General features: G+C 42.3%; 1 protein-coding gene across 1 annotated transcript in view; it reads left to right on the top strand.

Moving 5' to 3' along the window:
• The window catches only part of RASGEF1B (RasGEF domain family member 1B), a 659,413-nt gene that overhangs the window by 178,533 nt on the left and 459,843 nt on the right, over window positions 1–21,037 (top strand). The window contains exon 3 of the mRNA XM_077274616.1: window positions 6,509–6,562. Within this exon, the coding sequence (XP_077130731.1) occupies window positions 6,509–6,562 (54 nt within the window). The remainder of the gene's footprint in view (window positions 1–6,508; window positions 6,563–21,037) is intronic.

Raw genomic sequence — 21,037 nt, 5'->3', positions numbered from 1 at the left:
CAGACTTGTTTGCTCGGATTAAGGGTGCCAAGTGGTTCACCAAGATAGATCTTCGTGGGGCGTACAACCTTGTGCGCATTAGGCAGGGAGATGAATGGAAAACTGCATTCAATACGCCCGAAGGTCATTTTGAATACTTGGTGATGCCCTTTGGGCTCTCTAATGCCCCTTCAGTGTTTCAGTCCTTTATGCATGATATCTTCTGGAAATATCTGGATAAATTTTTGATTGTGTATCTGGATGATATTCTAGTTTTCTCGGATGATTGGGATTCTCATGTAAAGCAGGTCAGGATGGTGTTTCAGGTTTTGCGTGATAACGCTTTGTTTGTGAAGGGCTCAAAGTGTCTCTTTGGAGTGCAGAAGGTTTCCTTTTTGGGTTTTATTTTCTCCCCTTCTGCTGTGGAGATGGACCCAGTCAAGGTCCGAGCTATTCATGATTGGACTCAGCCCACTTCTGTTAAGAGTCTTCAGAAGTTCTTGGGGTTTGCTAATTTCTACCGTCGCTTTATCGCTAATTTTTCTAGCGTTGTTAAACCTTTGACGGATATGACCAAGAAAGGTTCTGATGTGGCTAATTGGGCTCCTGCAGCCGTGGAGGCCTTCCAGGAGCTGAAGCGCCGGTTTACTTCGGGCCTGTTTTGTGCCAGCCTGATGTCTCACTTCCTTTTCAGGTTGAGGTGGATGCTTCTGAGATTGGTGCTGGGGCTGTTTTGTCGCAGAGAGGCTCTGGTTGCTCTGTGATGAGACCATGTGCTTTTTTCTCTAGGAAGTTTTCGCCTGCTGAGCGGAACTATGATGTTGGTAATCGGGAGTTGTTGGCCATGAAGTGGGCATTTGAGGAGTGGCGTCATTGGCTCGAGGGTGCTAAGCATCGTGTGGTGGTCTTGACTGATCACAAAAATCTGATGTATCTCGAGTCTGCTAAGCGCCTGAATCCTAGACAGGCTCGTTGGTCATTGTTTTTCTCTCGTTTTGACTTTGTGGTCTCGTACCTGCCTGGTTCGAAGAATGTTAAGGCTGATGCTCTTTTTAGGAGCTTTGTGCCTGACTCTCCTGGAGTTTCGGAGCCGGCTGGTATTCTTAAAGAGGGAGTAATCGTGTCGGCCATATCTCCTGATTTGCGACGTGTGTTGCAGAGATTTCAGGCTGGTAGACCTGACTCTTGTCCACCCGACAGACTGTTTGTTCCTGATAAATGGACCAGCAAAGTCATTTCCGAGGTTCATTCCTCGGTGTTGGCAGGGCATCCAGGAATTTTTGGTACCCGAGATTTGGTGGCTAGGTCCTTTTGGTGGCCTTCCTTGTCACGGGATGTGCGGTCATTTGTGCAGTCCTGTGGGACTTGTGCTCGGGCTAAGCCTTGTTGTTCTCGTGCTAGCGGGTTGCTTCTGCCCTTGCCCGTCCCAAAGAAGCCTTGGACACACATTTCCATGGATTTCATTTCTGATCTTCCGGTGTCTCAAGGAATGTCTGTCATTTGGGTGGTGTGTGATCGTTTTTCCAAGATGGTCCATTTGGTACCCTTGCCTAAGTTGCCTTCCTCTTCCGATCTGGTTCCTTTGTTTTTTCAGAATGTGGTTCGGTTACACGGCATTCCGGAGAATATCGTGTCCGACAGAGGATCCCAGTTTGTGTCCAGATTCTGGCGATCTTTTTGTGCTAAAATGGGCATTGATTTGTCGTTTTCATCTGCCTTCCATCCTCAGACTAATGGTCAAACGGAGCGAACTAATCAGACATTGGAGGCTTATTTGAGATGTTTTGTTTCTGCGGACCAGGATGATTGGGTGACCTTCTTGCCATTGGCGGAGTTTGCCCTTAATAATCGGGCTAGTTCCGCTACTTTGGTTTCGCCATTCTTCTGCAACTCTGGTTTTCATCCTCGTATCTCCTCGGGTCATGTTGAGTCTTCTGACTGTCCTGGGGTGGATTCCGTGGTGGATAGGTTGCAGCAGATTTGGAATCATGTGGTGGACAACTTGAAGTTGTCACAGGAGAAGGCTCAGCGTTTTGCCAACCGCCGCCGCGGTGTGGGCCCCCGACTTAGTGTTGGGGATTTGGTTTGGTGGTCTTCTCGGTATGTCCCTCTGAAGGTTTCCTCTCCTAAGTTTAAGCCTCGCTTTATTGGTCCTTATAAAATTTTGGAAGTTCTTAGCCCGGTTTCTTTTCGTTTGGATCTTCCGGTGTCGTTTGCCATTCACAACGTGTTCCATAGGTCTTTGTTGCGGCGGTACGTTGTGCCTGTGGTTCCTGCTGTTGAGCCTCCTGCTCCGGTGTTGGTTGAGGGCGAGTTGGAGTACGTGGTGGAGAAGATCTTGGATTCTCGTCTCTCTAGACGGAGGCTTCAGTATTTGGTCAAATGGAAGGGCTATGGTCAGGAGGATAATTCCTGGGTGGCCGCCTCTGATGTTCATGCGGCCGATTTGGTTCGTGCCTTCCACGCTGCTCATCCTGGTCGCCCTGGTGGTCTTGGTGAGGGTTCGGTGACCCCTCCTTAAAGGGGGGGTACTGTTGTGAACTATACCTTTTGGCTCCCTCTTGTGGTCACTAGTGATTTGGCACTTGGATTGTCTTTTACCAGGTTGGTACTCACCTGCTTCGTTAGACCATGGGTGTTGCTATTTAAACTTCCTGGATTCTCAGTCCAGTGCCTGGCATCGTTGTAATCAGTTCACTTCTGTTTGCTCCTGTCTTCAGGTCCTGGTTCTTTGCAAGATAAGCTAAGTCCTGCTTTCGTACTTTTGATCATTTGCATTGTTCTTATTTTTTGTCCAGCTTGTACAAAATGTGATTCCTGATATCGCTGAAAGCTCTAGGGGGCTGATATTCTCCCCCCACACCGTCAGTCGGTTTGGGGGTTCTTGGATATTCAGCGTGGATATTTTGCAGGGTTTTTTGCTGACCATATAAGTCTTCTTACTATATTCTGCTATTAGTCAGTGGGCCTCTCTTTGCTAAATCTAGTTCATTCCTACGTTTGTCTTTTCTTCTTACCTCACCGTTATTATTTGTTGGGGGCTTGTATTACTTTGGGGTCTTTTCTCTGGAGGCAAGAGAGGTCTTATTTTCCCTGATAGGGTTAGTTAGTTCTCCGGCTGGCGCAAGACGTCTAGGATCAACGTAGGCACGTTCCCCGGCTGCTGTTAGTGTTTGTGACCAGGATCAGGTACAGTTAGGTCCATATATATTTGGACAGAGACAACATTTTTCTAATTTTGGTTATAGACAATACCACAATGAATTTTAAACAAAACAATTCAGATGCAGTTGAAGTTCAGACTTTCAGCTTTCATTTGAGGGTATCCACATTAAAATCGGATGAAGGGTTTAAGAGTTTCAGCTCCTTAACATGTGCCACCCTGTTTTTAAAAGGACCAAAAGTAATTGGACAGATTCAATAATTTTAAATAAAATGTTCATTTTTAGTACTTGGTTGAAAACCCTTGGCTGGCAATGACTGCCTGAAGTCTTGAACTCATGGACATCACCAGACGCTGTGTTTCCTCCTTTTTGATGCTCTGTCAGGCCTTCACTGCAGTGGTTTTCAGTTTCTGTTTGTTTGTGGGCCTTTCTGTCTGAAGTTTAGTCTTTAACAAGTGAAATGCATGCTCAATTGGGTTGAGATCAGGTGACTGACTTGGCCATTCAGGAATATCCCACTCCTTTGCTTTAATAAACTCCTGGGTTGCTTTGGCTTCATGTTTTGGGTCATTGTCTATCTGTAGGATGAAACGACGACCAATCAGTTTGGCTGCATTTGGCTGGATCTGAGCACACAGTGTGGCTCTGAATACCTCAGAATTCATTCGGCTGCTTCTGTCCTGTGTCACATCATCAATAAACACTAGTGACCCAGTGCCACTGGCAGCCATGCATGCCCAAGCCATCACACTGCCTCCGCCGTGTTTTACAGATGATGTGGTATGCTTTGGATCATGAGCTGTACCACGCCTTCGCCATACATTTCTCTTTCCATCATTCTGGTAGAGGTTGATCATGGTTTCATCTGTCCAAAGAATGTTCTTCCAGAACTGTGCTGGCTTTTTTAGATGTTTTATAGCAAAGTCCAGTCTAGCCTTTTTATTCTTGATTCTTATGAGTGGCATGCACCGTGCAGTGAACCCTCTGTAGTTACTTTCATGCAGTCTTCTCTTTATGGTAGATTTGGATATTGATACGCCTACCTCCTGGAGAGTGTTGTTCACTTGGTTGGCTGTTGTGAAGGGGTTTCTCTTCACCATGGAGATTATTCTTCTATCCTCCACCACTGTTGTCTTCCGTGGACGCCCAGGTCTTTTTGCATTGATGAGTTCACCAGTGCTTTCTTTCTTTCTCAGGATGTACCAAACTGTAGATTTTGCCACTCCTAATATTGTAGCAATTTATCGGCTTGTTTTTTTCTGTTTTCGCAGCTTAAGGATGGCTTGTTTCACTTGCATAGAGAGCTCCTTTGACCGCATGTTTACTTCACAGCAAAACCTTCCAAATGCAAGCACCACATCTCAAATCAACTCCAGGCCTTTTATCTGCTTAATTGAGAATGACAAAACGAAGGGATTGCCCACACCTGTTCATGAAATAGCCTTGGAGTCAATTGTCCAATTACTTTTGGTCCCTTTAAAAACAGGGTCACACATGTTAAGGAGCTGAAACTCCTAAACCCTTCATCCAATTTTATTGTGGATACCCTCAAATGAAAGCTGAAAGTCTGAACTTCAACTGCATCTGAATTGTTTTGTTTAAAATTCATTGTGGTAATGTCTATAACCAAAATTAGAAAAATGTTGTCTCTGTCCAAATATATATGGACCTAACTGTATATGGTCAGCCTAGTTACCACTTCCCTATGAGCTAGTATTTATGTTTTGCAGACTTTGCGGTAATCTCTGAGGTCCCCTGCCATTGGGACCATAACACCCCCCACATCCGATCACTGGCCCGTTCTTCTTATCTGCATCTCAAAAATATTTCTAGAATTCGCCCTTTTCTTACTTTCAACTCTGCAAAAACTCTTACTGTCTCACTTATTCATTTTCGTCTGGACTATTGTAACTCTCTACTAATCGGCCTCCCTCTTACCAAACTCTCCCCGCTCCAATCTGTCCTAAATGTGGCTGCCAGGATCATATTCCTCACCAACCGTTACACCGATGCCTCTACCTTGTGCCAGTCATTACACTGGCTGCCCATCCACTCCAGAATCCAGTACAAAACTACTACCCTCATCCACAAAGCACTCCATGGCTCAGCACCACCCTACATCTCCTCTCTGGTCTCAGTCTACCACCCTACCCGTGCCCTCCGCTCCGCTAATGACCTCAGGTTAGCATCCTCAATAATCAGAACCTCCCATTCCCGTCTCCAAGACTTTACACGTGCTGCGCCGATTCTTTGGAATGCACTACCTAGGTTAATGCGATTAATCCCCAATCCCCACAGTTTTAAGCGTGCCCTAAAAACGCATTTGTTCAGACTGGCCTACCGCCTCAACGCATTAACCTAACTATCCCTATGTGGCCTAATAAAAAAAATAAATAAATAAATAAAAATAAAAATAAAAAACATAATCAGGTTCCTCGCATCATGTTCTCATACACTTTATGCAGTTAATAGCACTCTGTGTCTGTACTGCTACATACTTAGGCTGTTAACTGGTTCATGCAGGTTTACATGAACACCCGAGCCTTACACTATGGCTGGTCCAAATAACTAAAGCAATTGTTACCATCCACCTCTCGTGTCTCCCCTTTTCCTCATAGGTTGTAAGCTTGCGAGCAGGGCCCTCATTCCTCCTGGTATCTGTTTTGAACTGTGATTTCTGTTATGCTGTAATGTCTATTGTCTGTACAAGTCCCCTCTATAAGTTGTAAAGCGCTGCGGAATATGTTGGCGCTATATAAATAAAATTATTATTATTATTATTATTAAGTGGCACTTATACTCGATACTGAATAAATCTAAATGTTTTGAAAATGTTCTTTCCATTTTTTTATTTTTTGCATATCATTAACATGTGTATCGATCCTGTGATTTACATAATTGCACGACTTTTTCTTCACGGTGCTGAATGGCTTTTTTTCAATGTCGAGGGAGGTATGTAAATAGAGTTATTATCAATTCATCAGTATTATATACAAATCAATGTCCAGCAATCAGGTATTCTGTTGCTGCTGGATGAGAGCTCGTAGAACAACCTCTTTCCTGATGGCTTCCTCAGGTCTACTATTGATTGGCCAAACTGGCATGATACCACATGTGCGTCACACTGCAACATGTGCGATGATGTTGCACCAGGGTGACTAACCAAATGAAGAGCCTGGGTGCCAGGAGGTGAAAAGTGGTTTCAGGGCTCCAGGCTAACAGAGATTACTGACCTGGCCTTTGGACAGGATCCTGCAAATTAGGTCATACCAACTCTATGGGGGGTGATTATCAAGTAACTTGTTAACATAGAAAAATGTCTATTTTGCTTACAAATATATATCCATGTTCTGTTTGTCTTTCAGACAGCCATATTCAGCACCCTATCAAGTGAGAAGTCATTATGCGAGCCAAAGCTGGTAGGTCCTCTGCACCATCATTGCTATGTTTGCTTGCTATCATGTACCTATGCTCTATCATGCAAAGTCCCTCATTGTAGATTTCGGTGGAAACTTACCCCTACCAAATATGTATTGTGTTTCTTGGCCTATAATATTTCATGTAAGCTTATATAGCTTAATTTGTGATTGTATGTTTTATTAAACTACCAATAACTAATTTCAATGAAAATATACAGATATATGTTCAGAATGACAGATTTCTCACAACTTCTTTAGTTGTCATCTTATGTATCGTCATCACTGCATGAACATTTACCGTACTCAATGATTGTCATCGAACTGGCTAATAGCAATCTCTTCAACTCAGTGATATTTTTATTAGTTTGCTTTTATAAGTTAGTTTCCATTTTGATGTCACAACATAATACTAGGTGGCATGTACTCTTCTGATTTACTGTATATGAGGCCTACCATCTTTGAAATCAAAGAGAACTGCCATCGATCCATTGTGAATATTGTCGCCGAGGTATAGATGGGTTCGCATATTTCTGGATACCATAACTCCTCATTTAAAATACTTGATTGACTCAGAGTAAAGATCTGATAATATAATTCCTGCTCATTGGTGTTTAACATTCAGCTGCATTCTTTAGACAAGGCTATATGTCAAATTATTTCCAAATTGATTTCCAAATGATAGGCATCTTCACATTGGCTTAATTGATACTCTTGGCAAATATTGCTGCACAGAGTGTGGCTCCTGTGAATGCTGATTACATGCATAATGCTAAATACATTTTATTCCCCCGTTTGGTACTTTAACAGATGGGCTAGGCTCCCCAAAAGCAGGTTGAAAGTTAATGAATTGAGATTAATTCCATATCATTAAATCTTTGATCAAATATGATTTTGATGTTGAGCTTAGAATAATAAAAGCAACCAGAATAATCCTCAGGGGAGAGTTATAAAATGCTTTACTGAAATGTTTGTCTATATTGTATGTCTGATTGGGTTGTATAACCTCCATGACACCCAAGAGGAAGCTAAAAAAATAATGTCCTTCAAGTATTTTAGAGAACTTCTGTGGAACACAACAGAAAAAAAGCTTTTTTGCAAATTTTTTACATAGCTGTATGTTTTTACAAGGGCTCAGCTGACGTTTTCTGCTGTACAAGATCACTTGTCCACTGAGCAATACTGACATGAGCATAATTTTCGATATGAGCAGTATTTAATCTGACTTTCTGTTTATCGTGTGGTATCAAAAATGTATTTCTTCAACCTTATGGGTCACTTTGAATGCTGAGATAGCAATTATGTAATTTTAAAAATTATTTTATTGTTTTCCAAAAAATAAGATAATTTTTTGGGTAAAATTACTTTTTTTTAATTTGTGACTTAAAATTGCATTTCTTTTCACTTTTTAAAAATGTTTAATTCTAGTTATTCTATGAACTATTGTTAGGCTCTATACTGCCAGAGGAACCCATGCAGATTAGTCAGATCTTCGAGTCAATTACATGTGCATATATTCCGCAGATATGCTATAAATGTCCTAGATGGATGGGACATTTATAGCATAACACTGTATAGATCGAATTGGCCCAAAATATGGCAGTTTTTCTGAGCCTTTATTTACAATGGAAGGAGTCCTGACTGAGCAATGTAGTGCTAGTAAAAAGTAAGGGAGCTGATTCTCACTTTAACCCAAATGTGTTTAGCTTTGATCAGCGGCCCAGCACATTTTATTTTTAAACATAATCTAAGGAGCAGAACTTTGCAATACGGAACATAATGATTCCAGCTGACTGACTACAACTCCCAAATGCCTCTTTGAGTTGACTCAACTTTGCTATTTTGCTAAATGGATTGTGGCAATGCTGATAATGCAGTCTAAAAGCTCTGTAATAAAAGAAGAACACTGTCATGCACACCATACTAATGAATAGATAGATAGATAGATAGATAGATAGATAGATAGATAGATAGATAGATAGATAGATAGATAGATAGATAGATAGATAGAAAGAAATACAGTCATGGCCGAAAGTGTTGACACCCTTGAAATTGTTCCAAAAAATGAAGTATTTTTCCCACAAAATTATTGCAATTTCATAATGTACATAATTTCACGCTAAACACCAAAAATGGGTTGGACAAAATTGTTGGCACCCTCAACTAAATATTTGGTTGTACACCCTTTGGAATAAATAACTGCAGTCAATCGCTTCCTATATCTATCAAAAGCTTCTTACACCTCTCAACTGGATTTTTGAAGCACTCTTCTTTTGCAAACTGCTCCAGGCCTCTCATATTTGAAGAGTGACTTCTCCCAACAGCAATTTTTATGATCTCTCCACAGGCGTTCAAAGAGATTTAGATCCAGGCTCATTGTTGGCCACTTCAGAACTCTCCAGCACTTTATTTCCATCCATATCTGGGTGCTTCTTGAAATATGTTTGGAGTCATTGATCTCCTGGAAGACCCATGACCTAGGACACAAACCCAGAGTTCTGACTCTGGGCACTACATTGCGACCCAAAATCCTTTGGTAATCTTCAGATTTCTTGATGTCTTTCACACAATCAAGGCACCCAGTGCTAGAGGCAGCAAAACAACATTAAAACATCCATAAACCTCCATCATATTTGGCTGTATGTACTGTGTTTTTTTCTTTGTAGACCTTATTCCACTTTTGGGAAACAGTAGAATGATGTGCTTTACCAAAAAGCTCTATCTTGGTCTCATCTATCCACAAGATGCTTCCCCTGAAGGATTTTGGCTTAGTCACATTCATTTTGGCAAACTGCAGGCTATATTTATTAAGTCTGTTAGCGGTGGGGTCCTCGGGTTTTCTGTCATAGTGTTTCATTTCATTCAGCTTGAATTTCTTTGTAACTTGATTAAAACTACTTATCCACCATTCGGTCTATTCTGCATTGCAACCGTTCATCATTTTTTCTCTGCCGTCTAAATGCAGAGAGATTAGCTACGCTGCCATGGGTTGTAAACTTCTTGATTATATTGTGCACCGTGGACAAGGGAACAAGAAGATCTCTGGAGATGGACTTGTAACCTTGAGATTGTTGATATTGTTTAACAATTTTGGTTCTAAAGTCTTCAGACAGTTCTCTTCTCTCTCTGTTCTCCATGCTTAGTGTGGCACACACAGACACACAATGCAAAGATTGAGTCAACTTCTCTGCTTCTTATTTGGTTTCAGATGCAATTTTCACATTGTCTACACCTGTTACTTGCCACAGCTGAGTTAGAACGAGTGTCAAATGCTTGAAAAAAAATTGTTTACCCACATTTTTGGAAAGGTGCCAACAATTTTGTCCAGCCCATTTTTAGGGTTTAGTGTGAAATACTTCATTTTCTGGAACAATTTCAAGGCTGTCAACAGATTCAGCCATGACTGGATATAGTTATATACATACAACCCCTGGCAAAAATGATGTAATCACCACCTTGGAGGATATTCATTCAGTTGCTTAATTTTGTAGAAAAAAACAGATCACAGACATGGCACAAAACTAAAGTCATTTCAAATGCCAACTTTCTAGCTTTAAGAAACACTAAAAGAAATCAAGAACAAAAAATGTGGTAGTCAGTAATGGTTACTTTTTTAACCAGGCATAGGGGAAAAACTATGAAGTCAATCAATTCTGAGGAAAAAATTATGGATTCACCCTGTACATTTTCTTAACCAAAACTAACACCTGCATCAAATTAGATCTGCTCGTTAGTCTGCATGTTAAAAGGAGTGATCACACCTTGGAGAGCTGTTGCACCAAGTGGACTGACATGAATCATGGCTCCAACACCAGAGATGTCAATTGAAACAAAGGAGAGGATTATCAAACTCTTAAAAAAGGGTAAATCATCACGCAATGTTGCATAAGATGTTGGTTGTTCACAGTCAGCTGTGACTAAAATCTGGTCCAAATACAAACAACATGGGAAGGTTGTTAAAGGCAAACATACTGGTAGACCAAGGAAGACATCAAGCATCAAGACCAGAAACTGAAAGCAATATGTCTCCAAAACAGGAAATGCACAACAAAACAAATGAGGAACGAATGGGTGGAAACTGGAGTCAATGTCTGTGACCAAACTGTAAGAAACCGCCTAAAGGAAATGGGATTTACATACAGAAAAGCTAAACGAAAGCCATCATTAACACCTAAACAGAAAAAAACAAGGTTACAATTGGCTAAGGAAAAGCAATCGTGGACTGTGGATGACTGGATGAAAGTCATATTCAGTGATGAATTGCGAATCTGCATTGGGCAAGGTGATGATGCTGGAACTTTTGTTTGGTGCAGTTCCAATGAGATTTATAAAGATGATTGCCTGAAGAGAACATGCAAATTTCCACAGTCATTGATGATCTGGGCTGCATGTCAGGTAAAGGCACTGAGGAGATGGCTGTCATTACATCTTCAATAAATGCACAAGTTTATATTGATATTTTGGACACTTTTCTTATCTCATCAATTGAAAGGATGTTTGGGGATGATGAAATCATTTTTCAAGATGATAATGCATCCTGCCATAGAGCAATAACTGTGAAAACATTCCTTGTAAAAAGACACATAAGGTCAATGTCATGGCCTGCAAACAGTCCGGATCTCAATCCAACTGAAAATCTTTGGTGGAAGTTGAAGGAAATGGTCCATGACAAGGCTCCAACCTGCAAAGCTGATCTGGAAGCAGCAATCAGAGAAAGTTGGAGCCAGATTGATGAAGAGTACTGTTTGACACTCATTAAGTCCATGCCTCAGAGACTGCAAGCTGATATAAAAGCCAGAGGTGGTGCAACAAAATACTAGTGATGTGTTGGAGTGTTTTTTTGTTTGTTTGTTTTTCATGATTCCATAATTTTTTCCTCAGAATTGAGTGACTCCATAATTTTTCCCCTATGCTTGGTTAAAAAAAGTAACCAAGTAACCATTACTGACTACCACATTTTTTGTTCTTGATTTCTTTTAGTGTTTCTTAAACCAGAAAGTTGTCATTTGAAATGACTTTAGTTTTGTGCCATGTCTGTGATCTGTTTTTTTTTCTACAAAATTAAACAACTGAATGAAAAGCTGGTGATTACATAATTTTTGCTAGGGGTTGTATATAAGCAAAAGTTTTATGCAAGTGAGGAAAAACTCTGCAAAGCAAGAATGCTTAGAGAAATTGAAGTGTTAATATTTTTGTTATAAGATAACAAAATGCAAAGTGAATGGACAAAAGAAAGATCTAAATCAAATGAATATTTCTATTAGTACTTATATAAAAATGACACATACGTTAAAGGTAAAAAGGCGTACTGAAATTTGTAAATGGTAAAAAATAAGGAATGTTTTGAATGGTTGAATGAAATCTTAGCTGTATAGACTTATTCCAATTATTTATTACGCAAAAATATTCCTCATAACTTGCATATTCCTAAATATGCATGCATAGGGAATAACACATTAACATATGTATGCCTAATGAATAAAGAAAAATGCCCCTGAAGACATCTCCTGCTCAAATGTTGGTAAAGAGCAATAGACAGTTCATACAGCTGAATTTGCAACAAATATTTTCAAAATGAGCAAAACTTTCTTGATAATACTAACAATATATTAATTTGATATCTGGAATGTTCATTGCGATATTTAAAATTTGTGTTGCATTGTCAAGAATTATAACATTTTCAGGAATCGGGATAGCTAAGAAATAGTACAAGTCTTTTGTAACACATCATTCACACTTCCGTAAATCATATACAGTATATACTCATGTATAAGCCGAGTTTTTCAGCACTTTTTTTGTGCTGAAAACGCCCCCTCGTCTTATACACGAGTTAATTGTCCCAGAAGCCGTGGGGGAGCGACGGAGCAGCGGGTCACAGAGGCAGGAGCCGGCGGCTGTGGCTAAAGCCAGTGTGCTGCTGCTGTATAAGCGCAAAGTGCCAGCTGCAGCCACAGGCTTCCAGCACATATCCTACTTGCCTAACGGTGCGCCCTCACTGGCACTGCATCTCCTTCATTCCAGTGCCTGCAGCTCTTCCTATGTCGAGCGATCACGTGGCCCTGCTCATTAAGGTAATGAATATGCACACCTCTCCAGTTCCATAGGCGTAGAGTGCATATTCATTACCTTAACCCCTTCATGACCTTGGGATTTTCCGTTTTTCCGTGTTCGTTTTTCGCTCCCCTCCTTCCCAGAGCCATAACATTTTTATTTTTCCATCAATATGGCCATGTGAGGGCTTATTTTTTGCGAAACGAGTTGTACTTTTGAACGACATCATTGGTTTTACCATGTACTAGAAATTGGGAAAAAAAATTCCAAGTGCGGTGAAATTGCAAAAAAGTGCAATCCCACACTAGTTTTTTGTTTGGCTTTTTTACTAGGTTCTCTAAATGCTAAAACTGTCCAGCCATTATGATTCTCCAGGTTATTTCGAGTTCATAGACACCAAACATGTCTAGGTTCTCTTTATCTAAGTTGTGAAAAAAAATTCCAAACTTTGCTAAAAAAAAAGTTGCGCCATTTTCCGATACCCGTAGCGTCTCCATTTTTCATTATCTGGGGTCGGTTCAAGGCTTATTTTTTGCGTCCTAAGCTGACGTTTTTATTGATACCACATTTGTGCAGATATGTTCTTTTGATCGCCCGTTATTGCATTTTAATGTAATGTCGCGACGACCAAAAAAACGTAATTCTGGCATTTCAAATTTTTTTCTCGCCACGCCATTTAGCGATCAGGTTAATCCTTTTTTTTATTGAGAGACCGGGTGATTCTGAACACGGCGATACTAAATATGTGTAGGTTTGATTTTTTTCATTGTTTTAAAAGGGGCGAAAGGGGGGTGATTTAAACTTTTATATTTTTCATATTTTTTTTACTTTTTTTTTAACTTTTGCCATGCTTCAATAGCCTTCATGGGAGGCTAGAAGCTGGCACAACTCGATCGGCTCAGCTACATGGGAGCGATCATCAGATCGCTCCTATGTAGCTGAATTCCTGCAGTGCTATGAGCGCCGACCACAGGGTGGCGCTCACAGCAATCCGGCATCAGCAACCATACAGGTCTCAAGGACCTCTATGGTTACTATGCAGATGCATCGCTGACCCCCAATCATGTGACGGGGGTCGGCGATGCGCTCATATCCGGCCCGATGGTCGGAAGCACCTGTTAAATGCCGCTGTCAGCGTTTGACAGCGGCATTTAACTAGTTAATAGCGGCGGCTGGATCGCGATTTCACCCGCCGCTATTGCGGGCACATGTCAGCTGTTCAAAACAGCTGACATGTTACGGATTTGATGCGGGCTCACCGCCGGAGCCCGCATCAAAGCGGGGGTTCTGACCTCGGACGTACTATTTCATCCGAGGTCAGAAAGGGGTTAAAGAGCAGGGCCACGTGAACCCTTGTCCGGAAGACAGAGCTGCTGGCACAGGAACAAGATGCATCAGGGTGTGCGGGAAGGTGAGTAGGATGTTCTTTTTTTAATATGAAATATGCATACAAGGACAGGGACCAGAGAGCCATGCACACAACTAGAAGGACTGAGGAGCCATGCATACAACGACAGTGATGGGTGAGCCATGCATACAACGACAGGGACCGGGGAGCTATGCATACAGTGACAGGGATGAGGAGCTATGCATACAATGACAGGGACTGAGGAGCCATGCATAAAATGACAGAGACAGGGGAGACATGCACACCTGGATGGGGATGAGGGGACAATGCACCTGGCTTATACTCAAGTCAATAAGCTTACCCAGTATTTCGTGGCAAAATTAGGTGCCTCGGCTTATACTTGGGGTGGCTAATACTCGAGTATATACGGTACATACTCCGACTGCAATTTCCACAGATAGAACACGTGCCATATCCATTAAGTCTATGGTCAGTGGCATAACTTGAAGTTCCTGGGCCACAATGCAAAAGCTTCAATGGGGTGTCCAATTATTGTAAGCCTTTAACCCCTTCATGACCCAGCCTATTTTGGCCTTAATGACCTGGCCGTTTTTTGCAATTCTGACCAGTGTCCCTTTATGAGGTAATAACTCAGGAACGCTTCAATGGATCCTAGCGATTCTGAGATTTTTTTTTCGTGACATATTGGGCTTCATGTTAGTAGTAAATTTAGGTCAATCATTTCTGAGTTTATTTGTGAAAAAAAACGGAAATTTGTCGAAAATTTTGAAAATTTCGCAATTTTCACATTTTGAATTTTTATTCTGTTAAACCAGAGAGTTATGTGACACAAAATAGTTAATAAATAACATTTTCCACATGTCTACTTTACATCAGCACAATTTTGGAAACAAATTTTTTTTTTGCTAGGAAGTTATAAGGGTTAAAATTTGACCAGTGATTTCTCATTTTTACAACAAAATTTACAAAACCATTTTTTTTAGGGACCACCTCACATTTGAAGTCATTTTGAGGGTTCTATATGGCTGAAAATGCCCAAAAGTGACACCATTCTAAAAACTGCACCCCTCAAGGTGCTCAAAACCACATTCAAGAAGTTTATTAACCCTTCAGGTCTTTCACAGCAGCAGAAGCAACATGGAAGTAAAAAATGAACATTTAACTTTTTAGTCACAAAAATGATTTTTAGCAACAATTTTTTATTTTTCCAAGGGTAAAAGGAGAAACTGGACCACGGACGTTGTTGTCCAATTTTCCTGAGTATGCTGATACCTCATATGTGGGGGTAAACCACTGGGCGCATGGCAGGGCTTGGAAGGGAAGGAGCGCCATTTGACTTTTTGAATGAAAATTGGCTCCAATCTTTAGCGGACACCATGTCGCGTTTGGAGAGCCCCCGTGTGCCTAAACATTGGAGCTCCCCCACAAGTGACCCCATTTTGGAAACTAGACCCCCCAAGGAGCTTATCTAGAAGCATAGTGAGCACTTTAAACCCTCAGGTGCTTCACAAATTGATCCATAAAAATGAAAAAGTACTTTTTTTTCACAAAAAAATTATTTTAGCCTCAATTTTTTCATTTTCACATGGGCAACGGGATAAAATGGATCCTAAAATTTGTTGGACAATTTCTCATGAGTACACTGATACCTCACATGTGGGAGTAAACCACTGTTTGGGCACATGGTAAGGCTCGGAAGGGAAGGAGCGCCATTTGACTTTTTGAATGAAAAATTATCTCCATCGCTAGCGGACACCATGTCACGTTTGGAGAGCCCCTGTGTGCCTAAACATTGGAGCTCCCCCACAAGTGACCCCATTTTGGAAACTGGACCCCCCAAGGAACTTATCTAGAAGCATAGTGAGCACTTTAAACCCTCAGGTGCTTCACAAATTGATCCGTAAAAATTAAAAAGTACTTTTTTTCCACACAAAATTTGTTTTAGCCTCAATTTTTTCATTTTCACATGGGCAACAGGATAAAATGGATCCTGAAATTTGTTGGACAATTTCTCCTGAGTACGCCGATACCTCATATGTGGGGGCAAACCACTGTTTGGGTGCACGGCAAGGCTCGGAAGGGAAGGCGCGCCATTTGACTTTTTGAATGGAAAATTAGCTCCAATCGTTAGCGGACACCATGTCGCATTTGGAGAGCCCCTGTGTGCCTAAACATTGCAGCTCCCCTACAAGTGACCCCATTTTGGAAACTAGACCCCCCAAGGAACTTATCTAGATGCATAGTGAGCACTTAAAACCCCCAGGTGCTTCACAGAAGTTTATAACGCAGAGCCGTGAAAATAAAAAATAATTTTTCTTTCCTCAAAAATGATTTTTAGCCCAGAATTTTTTATTTTCCCAAGGGTAATAGGAGAAATTGGACCCCAAATGTTGTTGTCCAGTTTGTCCTGAGTACGATGATACCCCATATGTGGGGGTAAACCACTGTTTGGGCGCACGGCACGGCTCGGAAGGGAAGGCACGCCATTTGGCTTTTTGAATGGAAAATTAGCTCCAATCATTAGCGGACACCATGTCGCGTTTGGAGAGCCCCTGTGTGCCTAAACATTGGAGCTCCCCCACAAGTGACACCATTTTGGAAACAAGACCTCCCAAGGAACTAATCTAGATGTGTGGTGAGCACTCTGAACCCCCAAGTGCTTCACAGAAGTTTATAACGCAGAGCCATGAAAATAAAAAATAATTTTTCTTTTCTCAAAAATGATTTTTTAGCCCACAATTTTTTATTTTCCCAAGGGTAACAGGAGAAATTGGACCTGAAAAGTTGTTGTACAGTTTCTCCTGAGTACGCTGATACCCCATATGTGGGGGTAGACCACTGTTTGGGCACATGCCGGGGCTCGGAAGGGAAGTAGTGACGTTTTGGAATGTAGACTTTGATGGAATGGTCTGGGGGCATCATGTTACGTTTGCAGAGCCCCTGATGTGCCTAAACAGTAGAAACCCCCCACAAGTGACCCCATTTTGGAAACTAGACCCCCCAAGGAACTTATCTAGATGTGTGGTGAGCACGTTCAACCACCAAGTGCTTCACAGAAGTTTACAACGCAGAGCCGTGAAAATAAAAAATCATTTTTCTTTCCTCAAAAAAGATGTTTTAGCAAGCAATTTTTTATTTTCACAAGGGTAACAGGAGAAATTGGACCCCAATATTTGTTGCCCAGTTTGTTGTGAGTACGCTGATACCCCATATGTGGGGGGAACCACTGTTTGGGCGCACGTTGGGGCTCGGAAGGGAAGTAGTGACATAGGTGTACATGGTACTGTAAACCTGATGGAAAACTGCTACGAATTCGCAGCGGCCAATCCGCTGCGGATCCGCGGCCAATCCGCTGCGGATCCGCAGCCAAATCCGCACTGTGTGCACATGCCCTACCCCTAACCCTAACCTACCCCTAACCCTAACCCTAGCCCTAACCCTAGTTCTAACCCTAGTTCTAACCCTAACTCTAGTGGAAAAAGAAAAAAAAATATTTTCTTTATTTTATTATTGTCCCTACCTATGGGGGTGATAAAGGGGGGGGGGTCATTTACTATTTTTTTTATTTTGATCACTGTTATAGGTTATATCATAGTGATCAAAATATACCTGGAACGAATCTGCCGGCCGGCAGGTTCGGCGGGCGCACTGCGCATGCGCCCGCCATTTTGGAAGATGGCGGCGCCCATGGAGAAGACAGACGGACACCGGGAGGCCCGGTAAGTATGAGGGGGGAGATCTGAGCATGGGGGGTGGATCAGAGGACGGGGGTGTGGCATCGGAGAACGGAGGGAGCGGGCAGGAGGACGGGGGAGCAGACAGGACGACGGAGGGGAGCGGAGCACCGGACGGAGGACCGGGGAGGAGATCGGTGGTGGTGGGGGGGTACATAAGTGTTTCCAGCCATGGCCGATGATATTGCAGCATCGGCCATGGCTGGATTGTAATATTTCACCAGTTTTTTAGGTGAAATATTACAAATTGCTCTGATTGGCAGTTTCACTTTCAACAGCCAATCAGAGCGATCGTAGCCACGAGGGGGTGAAGCCACCCCCCTGGGCTGAAGTACCACTCCCCCTGTCCCTGCAGATCGGGTGAAATTGGAGTTAACCCTTTCACCCGATCTGCAGGGACGCGATCATTCCATGACGCCACATAGGCGTCATGGGTCGGATTGGCACCGACTTTCATGACGCCTAAGTGGCGTCATGGGTTAGGAAGGGGTTAATAGTATTAGTTTGATGCTGACAGCAAATCCACGAGATGGGATAGTCAAGGAGTCTGAGGTCAAAAGCCAGGAGGGTACATCATAAACAGAAGGAAGAGACAAAGGAATAGTCAGGTAACATTCCGAGGTCAAAATACCAGGAGGATAGCAGATCAGAGCTGAAAGGTTTAAACAGATGGATGTCAGAACAAGGTCAGGCAAACTGTTCTACAAACAGAACGCAAGGCAAAGACAGACAAACCCCACAGTAGCTGAATGTACGTCTGGCAGAAGTCTGGGAGTAACAGCCCAGTTAAGCAGTCTGGCCATCACCTGGGACAATGAAGACGTGGACAGCCAGCCAGCACCTCCCAGTCTCAGATTAGATGGCTGAGCTGTCAATCAACACACTGACAGCTCAGCAAGCCCCTGCACCAGACTGGACGACCGACCAGTCAATTAAATTAATGACAACTTCAGCACACCCCTGTACCAGATTGGAAGTCTAAGCTGTCAGTAACTGCATCCCAGATACATTGAGTGGTGGAACTGTGACAATTGGTCTCTTTATATAGGCCAAAGTTACTTTATGGCCCCTTAGGTTCCAGGGCCCTGATGCGATTGCAACCCTTGCACATATTGTATTTACATCCCTGTTTATATTGCTATTCAAGTCTCTGTGCTTTTTGTGGCCTATGTGTCTGTGCAAATATCACAGAGACATGTCCATTTTTTCATCCAAGTCAATGATCAAAATTAGGCATACAAGTTTATGGGTCCATGAAAATGACATCAGTTTTCTGTCCATGATTAACAGTGTAATAGATTGGAGAAACTTTGTTGGTTATTTATTTTTCATACACGAAAAATTGAAAATTGACTGATAAACACTGATGGTAAAAAGGTGACACACCAACCAAACATTGATGAAATCAAATAAAAAAACACTGATGAACAACAGTCCTTGTTTTTATGTAAAAGAAAAATCATGACCGTCTGAATAAGACCTAAAGTTGTAAACTAGGTAGTTGCCAATGTAAACAAGCAGGGAATTTTACATAGCAAAATTCTAGCATGTAATTGGAGCGCCCCCAATAGGGCTGTGGGGTACTCGGCACCGGGCCCATCGGTTCTCAGTGGGGATGTCACGGTCCATGGCCCTAGGGACGTCCGTTGTAAATGTGGGAAAGGTCTTTAAAGGGATAATGTTCGTGATGCCACCTGTGGTATTCGGTCAGGGTGACCGACGCTGCTTAGGGGTCCGCTGGGGTGATGTGATGGCAGCTACATGGTATACCTTCCCACAGGTGAAGCATGTCCCCAGGGCTTCCCAGAGTGTAGATGGTGCATGGTGTGAGGCGCAGTGAAGAACGAGGACACAAGGTTGCAGTCTCTTTACCTTTACTGAAGGCTTCAGCATCCACAGTCCAGGGTACAGATCACAGGGCAGGCAGAGTCCGGCCGGTCTGAAGGCAAATCCAGAGTCCCCTTATCCAGGTGGAAATCAGTAGCCTTCCTCTAGCGCCTGGATGTTGTAGTACCTCCCTGCTGAGCTTCTCGGTAAGGTCCTCACAACTGATGTTGGTGTTCTAGATATTATTTCTCTTTCTCTCTCTGTCCCCCTGATGGAATGGATAGGACAAACCCGTATGACTGATGGCCTGAGGCTTTTCACAGGGACTCTATCACGCCCCGGCCCCCACAAGTTGCCACCGTGCCTCCTGGGTATAGGTCGGGCAGGTAATGTGGAATTATCTGTCCTGCCAGTCTCTGAAGTAAAGCATAGAGATTCTTACTTCCTCGGTATTCTGGCTACCAGATCCCTGCGCCTCAGAGGGAAGCAGCTTGCTCCTGGCTGATCTCCCTCTGATATTCCTCTCCTGTGCTCTGCTTTCCTGCACAATCTCTACACTGTGTTCACTTTAGTGTCTTTTTCCAGGAACTGCAGTACTTCAGGCTTCAGGACTCCTTCCTTTCCCTCTGTCTTCCTGACAGGAACTGAACTCTGAACTCCTTTTCCCTCCAGATCAGGATGTTTTATAGGAGTCTTCACCTTAAACAGGCTTAGAGCTCCCCCTTCTGGTCTGGAGTGTGAACATGTTGCATGCATTGTGTTATCTGATAAAGAGATCTCCTTTATTGCCCTCAGACATAACATCACTCCCCCCCTGGTGGAAGAATGACATTACTGCAATGACCAGAACTCTGGGGCGCTGCATAATTTTAGAATGAAGTGCACTTAGTGGAGTCTCACTATGCCTGATCGGTAGATCCCAAGAGAGATCTGGTTGAGCTACAGAATGATAGCACTCAGCACTGCTGAACGCTCTACCAATATGTACTTGGGAGAAGCTAGTTAAAAAGTGCTTCTGAGTTGAAATCTGACCTCCTCCCAGCTCTCTAAGCTTTTTTGTGTAGAAGAAAAAGTTTTTTATGCAATTTTCTTTATTTTTTTGGGCCCTTATGTCATTCTTCTTATATAAAAAAAATTGGATTCCTAGCTTCTCTTTCATCAACCACTGAGGACTCTCAATTCTAAATATTTTTCTATCTACTGGCTAACACGGTACCAAGATATATAGCTTCTCTTTTGTATTTTCCCTTTATGTGGTTGTCTATGCAGCTGTTGCACAGCCCCTTATATTTGTCCTTCACAATAATCTTTGCTCTAATGGCTGACCATTTTATGATGTAATTTATTAGGCAAAAATATTTACATGTGGCAGGTTATATTTATGCAACTAATACAAAAATTTCTGGGAGATTTTAAGGTTTGCTGCACCTGTAACTACACACCATTATGAGTCTGTGCAATTTATCTTGGTGCAGTTATTCTGCTTTGCATATTGTT

Source organism: Ranitomeya variabilis, chromosome 1 (assembly GCF_051348905.1).
Source record: "Ranitomeya variabilis isolate aRanVar5 chromosome 1, aRanVar5.hap1, whole genome shotgun sequence".
In the NCBI taxonomy this organism is placed as follows: domain Eukaryota; kingdom Metazoa; phylum Chordata; class Amphibia; order Anura; family Dendrobatidae; genus Ranitomeya; species Ranitomeya variabilis.
This window is presented reverse-complemented; position numbering and strand designations above follow the sequence as displayed.